This window comes from Portunus trituberculatus, chromosome 48 (assembly GCF_017591435.1).
Source record: "Portunus trituberculatus isolate SZX2019 chromosome 48, ASM1759143v1, whole genome shotgun sequence".
Lineage (NCBI taxonomy): Eukaryota > Metazoa > Arthropoda > Malacostraca > Decapoda > Portunidae > Portunus > Portunus trituberculatus.
The window spans coordinates 5882888-5893424 of NC_059302.1; the positions used below are offsets into that span (position 1 = coordinate 5882888).

The 10537-nt window shown below is 41.5% G+C and overlaps 1 protein-coding gene across 2 annotated transcripts in view; it reads right to left on the bottom strand.

Annotated features, from left to right (window-relative positions):
* LOC123498704 overlaps positions 1 to 10537 on the bottom strand; it is a 16536-nt gene continuing 5999 nt past the window's right edge. For both annotated transcript variants that reach the window (XM_045246060.1, XM_045246062.1), the window contains exons 4-6: positions 5900 to 6084; positions 2105 to 2198; positions 1 to 1680 (exon numbers count right to left, since the gene is read on the bottom strand). In XM_045246060.1, coding sequence (XP_045101995.1) covers positions 1627 to 1680; positions 2105 to 2198; positions 5900 to 6084 — 333 coding nt within the window. In that variant the 3' untranslated portion in view covers positions 1 to 1626. The remainder of the gene's footprint in view (positions 1681 to 2104; positions 2199 to 5899; positions 6085 to 10537) is intronic.

The following is a 10537-nucleotide window of genomic DNA, read 5'->3' on the forward strand; positions in this document are numbered from 1 at the left end:
TGAGAGTTGCATGTTTATTAGCCAATCCAAACTACGTAATGATAATTGGTGTTGTGTAATGAAGTAACCGAACCATCCCACCTCTATGACCACATCATTACCTTGTGTAGGGATGGCTTGGACGATTTAGAAACTTAGGTTTTAGTCGCTACTGTTAAATACTCAAAGCAGTTACAGGTGTGATATATTTACAGTAAAGGAATAAAGGATGATGGATTATTTTGGCATCAACATGATTATTTTGCTCCTAATTTTTTTTCCCTCAAAATGTTTAAAGAAAAAGTGTCTGAATCATACCGGCTATTCCCTACATGGCGTGTGGCCACAGAACGTCTTTCTTCTGATCTTTCTAATATTTTTTTATTTGGGCAGAGAAAACTTAATAGTTTTTCAATGCCTAAAAACTCCACTTCTCCATCTATCAACTCGGCACAATCTCTTCTTCTTCAATGACACTCAACTGTATCCCTCTTCCACACTGAATATCATCGGTCTGTCCTTTACTCATAATCTTAACTGGAATTTCACATCTCATCTCTTGCTAAAACAGCTTCTATGAAGTTAGACGTTCTGCGGCGTCTCCTCCAGTTTTCTCGCCTCTCCAGCTGGTAACTCTGTACAAGGGCCTAATCCGTCCTTGTATGGAGTATTCTTTGCATGTTTGGAAGGGGTTCCACTCATACAGCTTTATTAGTTAGATAAGGTGGAATCAAAAGCTTCTCGTCTCATCACCTCCCCTCTTGTGACTGACAGTCTTCAGCCTCTTTCTCACCGCCGAAATGTTTCATCTCTTTCTATCTTTTATCGCTATTATCATGCTAACTGCTCTATTGGTCTTGCTAATTGCATGCGTCATCTCCTGCGGGCTCGCTGCACAAGGCTTTCTTCTTCCTCTCAGCCCTATTCTGTCCAACCCTCTAATACAGGAGTTAACCAGTACTCACAATCATTTATACCTTTCACTGGTAAACTCTGGAACTCCCTACCTGCTTCTGTATTTTCATCTTTCTACGACTTAACTTCTTTTGAGAGAGAGGTCTCGAGATATTTGTGCCTTGCATTTGGGTGTCTTTTGACCTTTTATGGTACCTGCAGTTCCAGTGGGTCTTTTTTCTAACATTTTGTTGTACTTGGCTGCGTTTCTCTAGCATAATAAAAGAAAAAGAAGAAAAAAAAATCACCAGTGATGGGTATTGTGTGAGTACGTAAAAGTTAGCACCAAAATATCCATTTTCATTGCAGATAACGAGCTGTTTTGAATGGCACACTTATGTAATCGATGTTTTTTATTTAAAAATTGTGTTCTAATTGTTTCACGTTGTTTTGATATCTTATAACAGTTGGGGTGGAAATATGACATCCTTAGCAAAGAAAACTATTATTGTGCCCGGATGGATTGGCAGTGAACAATTAATTATCAAATATTCTACCTAAATTACCTAGTTCTAACATAATTATAAAAATATTCTAACTTGACGATGCATCTTTCTTCTTGATGGTTGTAACAATTACATAAGCACTAGGTACGTGATGAAATTTCTTGCTTATTTGCTGCTGAGGAACGAACAAGATTGTATTATCCAAGTTGTTGTCTTGTTCCTGTAGACAGGATGGTGACATGCCTTGTTAAGTACATCCCTTCTTTACTGATGTTACGTTGTATATGCCCTCACTCAAGATCTGAAACAGATCATTGTCTTTATTTTCTCTCCACACTGAAAGCAGAAACAGATAAAAACCTGTAGAATTTAAATAATATATGTTATTGTTTTCTTAGACTGAGGGTTAAAATGCCAAGAGATAATGAATAATATAAGCTATAACAGATAACAGTGATGTATCATTGCTTCGCGTGTTTTTACGTTTCAAACTGGAACTTCCTCAAAACTATGACTTCATTGTTATTAAGAAGGAGATTTCAAGAGATTTTTCCTTCAGCTATGAATAAATCAGTTGGCTATCTCTTGTAGGAAATAACACCTCCTTGACCTTCACCTTTTTTTGTTCTTTTTTTTTCCACTTTTCTTTAGCTGTTGGTCAGAGTGTCTCTAACTAAAAAAAAAAAAGAATGGAAACTAGAAACTGGTTGTAGGGGAACACTTACAAATCCATACAATCCTGTGTCCAGCCTTTTCTGGAGATTCCAATCGTGATGTTTAGCTTTTAGACAAACACATCTTCCGCTGTAGTTGGCTTCTCTGTGTGCGTGAATGGAAAATGGAGAACATTATGAACTCTCTCTCTCTCTCTCTCTCTCTCTCTCTCTCTCTCTCTCTCTCTCTCTCTCTCTCTCTCTCTCTCTCTCTCTCTCTCTCTCTCTCTCTCTCTCTCTCCTATTATGTCTTTACTAACAAAATTATCCTTTTGTGAATGGATAATTCAAACTTTAAACGAAATTTCTCCTAATTTCATTCTCCCTCTTAAATCCACTCGCTTTCCTCCTTGCTCTCTGTTCCCCTTCACTTTAACTCCAGTGATTTCCCTCAACTGACTTCCTTCCTAGTAACCTCCTTCCTTTTAACTTCACAGTTCTTTCTCAGAAGTCGTGTTTGCTATCTTCTGACTGCTAACCTCATCCAGTTACCACCTATATCCCAGCTTCTACTTCCTGTTAATCCCCATCTCGGGAATCTCAGCACCTTATAACTCTACTGCTGGGGCTAGAATGGAGCCTCCCACAACATTTTTGTGATTACATACTCGTCCCCTATGCTTCCTCTGAACGAATTGAATTTTATCACTGAACTACCCATGATGCATTTTCAGGAGGTATTAGACACCTACCGAAACAATAATTTACTCCCAGCGAGTTCTAATAGGACTAGTTCAGGGGGTGCTGTGAACTCTCCTATAAAGCTAGTTCTGATCTCGCTGAACGTCTCAATTTGTATCTCACAACTCAAGGGAGTAGTCACGGCCTGCCCCTAAAGACAACTCTCCTTCTTCACTCAAATTTACAGGCACCTACCACACATACACACTTCACTTATAATTCAAAATAAAAAAAAAAATGGTTACTCTAAATCCAGCCTCGGAATCCCCATCTGGGGAGGGGACCAGAAATGTCCCCAGGTCGGACTGCTTTCTTGACGACGACCTCAAATGTCTTGACACCTCCCTCAACTTTTTTTACATTAACTTCTGCAACATTCGCGGTCTTAGATCTAATTTTCAATCTGTGGAACACCACCTCTCCTTTACTTAACCTCATCTTTTCCTCACTGAAACACAGTTGTCTGCGGCAACTGAGAGTAGCCCCTTCTCTGTTCCCTCCTACTTTCTCTATTCTCATTTTTGTTCCAAAGCTGGATGTTGCGTCTATGTGCGCAACGACTTAACTTGCTCTCGTGCCCACGCTCTTGAATCTTCCGAGTTTTCCACCATCTGGCTTCGACTCAACAGTCACTCTCTAACTAAATTCATCTGTGCTGTCTATCTCTCCCTAACTCCTCTGACTATAGTAAATTCTTTGACTATTTAACTTCCAAAGTGGAGCACATTCTGTCCCTCTACCCTTTCGCGGAGATCTCCATTCTTGGAGATTTCAATGTTCACCACCAGCTTTGGCTTTCCTCTCCCTTCACTGACCATCCTGGTGAACTAGCCTTCAACTTTGCTATCCTCCATGACCTAGAGCAACTGGTGCAACACCCTACTCGTATTCCTGACCGTCTTGGAGACACGCCCAACATTCTTGATCTCTTCCTTACCTCTAATCCTTCTGCTTATGCTGTTACCCTATCATCTCCGTTGGGCTCCTCCGATCATCTCATTTCTGTATCTTGTCCTATTTCTCCAATCCATCCTCATGATCCACGTAAGCGGTGGTGCCTCTGGCGTTTTGCCTTTTCCAGTGTGAGGGACCTGAGGAGCTATTATGGTTATTTTCCTTGGAATGATTACTGTTTCCGTGTCAGAGATAGTGTCTGGTATGGAAGCGTACATTCTTTATTCTTTCTCTCAACCTAAACCTTCTAAACCTTGAGTTAACACAGCCTATTCTCGTGCTATACATGATAGAGGGGTTGCCCACAAAAGGTACTTGAGTCTTCCATTTCCTGAATCTCACGCAATTTTATATTTCTACCCGGAATCATGCCAAGTCTGATCTTCAACTTGCCATCAACACTCCCTCATGAATAGTAAATATCAAAATCTTTCAAACTCAAACTCCTCTTGAGACTTCTGGCATCTAGCCAAAACATCTCAATAACTTCACTTCTTCATCTTTCCTCCTTTATTTCATCCTTATGGCACCATCTCTTCTGTCTCTAAAGCTGAAATCTTCTTTTAAATCTTTGTTAACAACTCCCTCTTGGATGATTCTGGGCTTGTCCCTCCCTCTCCTCCTCCCTCTGACTATTTTATGCCTTCAATCAAAATTCTTCGTAATGATATTTTCCATTTCCTCGCTGGCCTAAACCCTCACAAGGCATATGGACCTGATAGAGTCCCTCCTATTGTTCTCAAAAACTGTGCTTCCATGCTTGCATTTTGCTTGGCCAAATTCTTTCAACTTTTTTATCGACTTCTACCTTTCCTTCTTGCTGGAAATTTGCCTACATTCTGCCTATTCCTAAAAAGGTTACCGTTCTAATCCCTCAAACTACCGTCCTATAACTTTAACCTCTTGCTTGTCTAAAGTTTTAGAATCTATTCTGAATAGGAAGTTTCTTAAACATCTGTTACTTCACAATCTTCTATCTGATCGGCAGCATGGCTTCCATCAAGGTCGCTTTAATGGTGATCTTATGGCTTTCCTTACTGAAGCTTAGTCATCCTCTTTTAGAGATTTTGGTGAAACTTTTGCTGTCGCGTTAGACATATGAAAAGTTTTTGATAGAGTCTAGCATAAAACTTTGATTTCCAAACTGCCCTCGCACGGTTTCTATTCTTCTCTCTGCAACTTCATCTCAAGTTTTCTTTCCTACAGTTCTGTTCCTGCTGTGGTAGACGGCCTTTGTTCTTCTCCTAAATTCATTAATAGTATTCCTTAGAGTTCTGTCCTGTCACCCACTCTCTTTCTATCGTTTATTAATGATCTTAACCAAACTTATCGCCCTATCCACTCCTACGCTGATGATACCACCCTACATTTATCCACTTCCTTTCAGAGACTACCAATCCTTCAGAAAGTCAAAAGATCACGCAGGGACGCTACAGAACGCCTGACTTCTGATATTTCTAAAATTTCCGATTGGGGCAGAGAAAATCAAGTAGTTTTCAATGCCTTAAAAACTCAATTCCATCTATCAACTCGACACAACCTTCCAGACAACTGTACCCCTCTTCTTTAATGACACTTACCTCTCTCCCTCTTCTACACTGAATATCCTCGGTTTGTTCTTTACTCATAAATCTTTACTTGAAACTTGACATGTCATCTCTTGCTAAAACAGCTTCTATGAAGTTAGGCGTTCTGTGGCGTCTCCGCCAGTTTTTCTCGCCTCTCCAACTGCCTACTCTGTATACAAGGACCTTATCCGCCCGTGTATGGGTGCATGTTTGGAGGATGGGTGTTCCACTCACAGAAATTTATTAGATGAGGTGGAATCAAAAGCTTTTCGTCTGATCAATTCCCCTCCTCTGACTGACTGTCTTCAGCCTCTTTCTCACCGCCGAAATGTTGCATCTTTCTCGATCTTTTATCTTTATTTTCATGCTAACTGTTCTACTGATCTTGGTAGCTGCATGCCCTCCCCCCGTCACACGGCACCTCTACATTTAAGTAAGTCAAAATAGGTTCATAAAAGAGATAACACTCAATGGACCTTGGCTGTTACGTAACCCATTGTTATATCTTATATATGTATATATTTAAGGCCCAATAAATGTATCAGTATCAGTATCCTCCTCCTCCTTCTCCTCCTCCTCCTCCTTTTTGTTTTCTCACACTTACTCGCAGAAAGTCCAATAGCTCTGTCCAATAATGATGATAGATTCTACTCTTTGAAGGTATTGCGACAGGTCTGGGATGTCGATGGTTCCGTAAAAATCTTTCTTGGTGAATAATAATCCCTCGTAGAGGTTATACCCAGCTTCGTTGAACTTTGTTTGGCTCCCGGCGTACCTCAGAGACGATATCTGCAAGTCATAAACAACACGTTGCAAATCAATGAGCAAATACTTCATAAAATGTCTTTACTACATTAATGTTAGGCTGGCAATGCCTAAAGACATCCGTTTGAAGACAGGATTAGAGAGACAGGATGAGAGAGAGAGAGAGAGAGAGAGAGAGAGAGAGAGAGAGAGAGAGAGAGAGAGAGAGAGAGATTGTAAATACTGTTGCCCTAAAGATAGGTGGCACACGTTTTAAGAGAGAGAGAGAGAGAGAGAGAGAGAGAGAGAGAGAGAGAGAGAGAGAGAGAGAGAGAGAGAGAGAGAGAGAGAGAGAGAGAGAGAGAGAGAGAGAGAGAGAGAGAGAGAGAGAGAGAATGTGTAATGTGTGTGTGGGTGTGTGAGTGTGTTTATGTAAGAGGTGATTGCCGGCCAAGGGCAACAGGAAATTAATGAAAAAAAAAAGGCACACTTCGTTGTCACCCCGCTGACTGGTCTGATAGAGCTCGCCAAAAGACTCTCTTAAATTAAGTAGAGACATTGGAAGTAGGAAATACATAAGCATGCATGGGGTTCCAGAGTTCACCAGAGAAAGGTATGAAAGATTGAGAGTACAGGTTAACTCTTGTACTCGTATTAGGGAGTTGGACAGAATAGGGGTGAGACAAAGAAGAAAGCCTTGTGCAGCTAGGCCGCAGGAGAAGAGGAGGCATGCAGTTAGTAAGATCAAAACAGCAATTAGCATGAAAATAACGTTATCAGATTTCAAGAGATACAGCATTCTGGCGGGGAGAAAGAGGCTGAAAACAGTCAGTCAGAGGAGGAGAGTTGATGAGACGATGAATTTTTCATTCCATCCTATTTCAAACATCTGTCACTTCACAATATTCTGTCTGATCGCCAGTATGACTTCCGTCAAGGCCGATCTACTGGTGATCTGGCTTATCTTACTGAGTCTTGGTCATCCTCTTATAAAGATTTCGGTGAAACTTTTGCTGTCGCGTTAGACATATCAAAAGCTTTTTGATAGAGTCTGGCACAAAGCTTTGATTTCAAAACTGCCATCATAAGGTTTCTATCCTTCTCTCTCTGCAACTTTATATCAAGTTTCCTTTCCGATTATTTTATTGCTGTTGTGGTAGACGGCTACTGTTTTCCTAAATTCATTAACAGTTGTGTTCCTCAGGGTTCTACCCTGTCAACCATTCTCCTTTTATTATTCATTAATGATCTTCTAAAGCAAACGTATTGCTCTGTCCACTCCTACGCTGATGATACTACTCTACACTTTACATAGGGGAAGAAGTTTGGTTAAGGAGATCATTAATGAATAATAGAAAGAAAGTGCGTGACAAGACAGAACCCTGACGAAATACCACTATCAATAGATTTAGGAGAACAGTGGCCGTCTACCACAGCACCAATAGAACGGTCGGAAAGGAAACTTCAGAAAAAGTTGCAAAGAGAAGGGTAGAAACCGTAGGAGGGCAGTATGGAAATCAAAGCTTTATGCCAAACTCTATCAAAAGATTTTTATATGTCTAACGCAACAGCCAATTTTTCACCGAAATCTCTAAACGAAGATTACTAAGACTCAGTAAGGAAAACCAGAAGATCACCAGTAGAGCGACCTTGACGGAAGTCATACTGGGGATCAGATAGAAGATTGGGAAGTGACAGATGTTTAAGAATCTTCCTATTCAGGATAGATTCAAAACTTTAGACAAGCAAGAGATTAAAGCTATAGGACTGTAGTTAGAGGGATTAGAACGATCACCCTTTTTAGGAACAGGCTGAATGTAGGCAAACTTCCAGCAAGAAGGAAAGGTAGAAGTTAGACAAAGTTGAAAGAGTTTGGCCAGGCAAGGTGCAAGCACGAAAGCACAGTTTTTGAGAACAATAGGAGGGACCCCATCAGGTCCATAAGCCTTCCGAGGGTTTAGGCCAGCCAGGGCATGGAAAACATCATTACGAAGAATTTTAATTGAAGACATGAAATAGTCAGAGGAAGGAGGAGAGGGAGGGACAAGCCCAGAATCATCCAAGGTGGAGTTGTTAGCAAAGGTTTGAGAGAAGAGTTCAGCTTTAGAGACAGAAGAGATGGCAGTGGTGCCATCAGGATGAAATAAAGGAGGAAAGATGAAGAAGTAAAGTTATTGGAGATGTTTTTGGCTAGATGCCAGAAGTCACGAGGGGAGTTTGAGTTTGAAAGATTTTGACATTTTCTATTTATGAAGGAGTGTTTGGCAAGTTGAAGAACAGACTTGGCATGATTCCGGGCAGAAATATAAAGTGCATGAGATTCAGGAGATGGAAGGCTCAAGTACCTTTTGTGGGCAACCTCTCTATCATGTATAGCACGAGAACAGGCTGTGTTAAACCAAGGTTTAGAAGGTTTAGGTTGAGAAAAAGAATGAGGAATGTACGCCTCCATGCCAGACACTATCACCTCTGTTATGTGTTCAGCACAAAGAGATGGGTCTCTGACACGGAAACAGTAATCATTCCAGGGAAAATCAGCATAATACCTCCTCAGGTCCCCCAACTGGCAGAGGCAAAACGCCAGAGGCACTTCCGCTTTGGGGGATCCTGAGAGGATTGGAGAAATAGGACAAGATACAGAAATGAGATTGTGATCGGAGGACCCAACGGAGATGATAGGGTAAGAGCATAAGCAGAAGGATTAGAGGTGAGGAAGAGATCAAGAATGTTGGGCGTGTCTCCAAGACAGTCAGGAATACGAGTTGGGTGTTGCACCAATTGCTCTAGGTCATGGAGGACAGCAAAGTTGAATGCTAGTTCACCAGGATAGTCATTGAAGGGAGAGGAAAGCCAAAGCTAGTGGTGAACACTAAAATCTCTGATTATTTAACTTTGGAAGTTAAATAATCAGAGAATTTACTATAGTCAGAGGTGTTATGGGAGAGATGGACAACACAAATGAATTTAGTTAGAGAATGGCTATTGAGTTGAAGCCAGATGGTGGAAAACTCGGAAGATTCGAGAGCGTGGGCACGAGAGCAAGTTAAGTCGTTGCGCACATAGACGCAACATCCAGCTTTGGAACGAGAATGAGAATAGAGAAAGAAGAAGGGAACAGAGAAGGGGTTACTGTCAGTTGCCTCAGACAGCTGTTTCAGTGAGGAAAAGAAGATAAAATTTTGTAGAGGAAAGGTGGTGTTCCACAAATTGAAAATTAGATCTAAGACCGCCAATGTTGCAGAAGGTAATGTAGAAAAAGTTGAGGGAGGTGTCAAACATTTGGGGTCAAGAGAGGAGTCTGACCTGGGGATATTTCTTGTCCCCTTCCCAGAAGGAGACTACTAGGCTGGGTTTGGAGTTGTCATTTTTTTTCATTTTAAATTCTAAGTGAAGGTTGTATGTGTGGTAAGTGCATGTAATTTTATGTGAAGAATTAGAATTGTTTTTAGGGGGCAGGTTGTGACTGCCCCCTTGAGCTGTGAGATCACAACTAGCTTTGAAGGAAGGTTCACAGCACACTCTGAACGAGTGTTATTAGACTTCGCTGGGAGTGAATTATCGTTTCGGTAGGTGTCTACTACCTCCTCGTAGTGGTAGTGTTTAATGCCTCAAAAACTCAATTCTTCCATCTATCAACTCGACAGAACCTTAACCTTCCAGACTTCTCCAATGACACTCAACTGTCTTCCTCTTCCACAATGAATATCCTCTGTCTGTCCTTTACTTATAATCTTAACTGGAAACTTCACATCTCATCTTTTGCTAAAACAGCTTATATGAAGTTCGGCGTTCTGAGTTGCCTCCGTCAGTTTTTGTCGCCCATCCAACTATTAACTCTGTAGAAGGACTTTATCCATCCTTGTATGAAGTACTCTTTGCATGTTTGGGGGATTCCACTCACACAGTTTTATTAGATAGATTGGAATCAAATGCTTAAGATTAGTCTGTTGGGCTAATGGTTTATCACTCGCACCATGGTGGGCATCGCGCTTTGGTGGTATCGGTTCGTGCGTGGTGCCCTGAAGGGTATGATCTTTTAATGGTGTCTTGTGGCACGGACTGGGCGAGGAGTGTTAGGGTAGCGTAGACGTGGGTGACGCTGCAGCTCTTTCTCAGCTTTCCCATGGCATCTTGGTGTCTGGTAGACAACTTGGGCAGACTCGTGGTGGTAAGGGCGTCGTCATAGTTATAGGCAGGGCCAAGGATGATCCTGGCTTCCTTCTATTGTACATTCTCTAGTTGTTGTTGTTGAGTGGAACTGAGAGAGGAGAACCACGCTGGGAAGGCATACATGAGTTTGGAGATAATGAAGGTGTGATACACCCCCTTAAACTCGTCTGCCTGCGGGGAATGTTACTGCTGCTGAGGAGGTACTGATATGCATCACCACATTCTTGCTGTCGTTGATTGTTATTCTGCTTTCTTCGGTCTACGTCTGTAGCTGCTCCAGCGTTGCTTGGAGATTTGAGTAGTCCCGGTCTCTATTGTTTATTGGCAC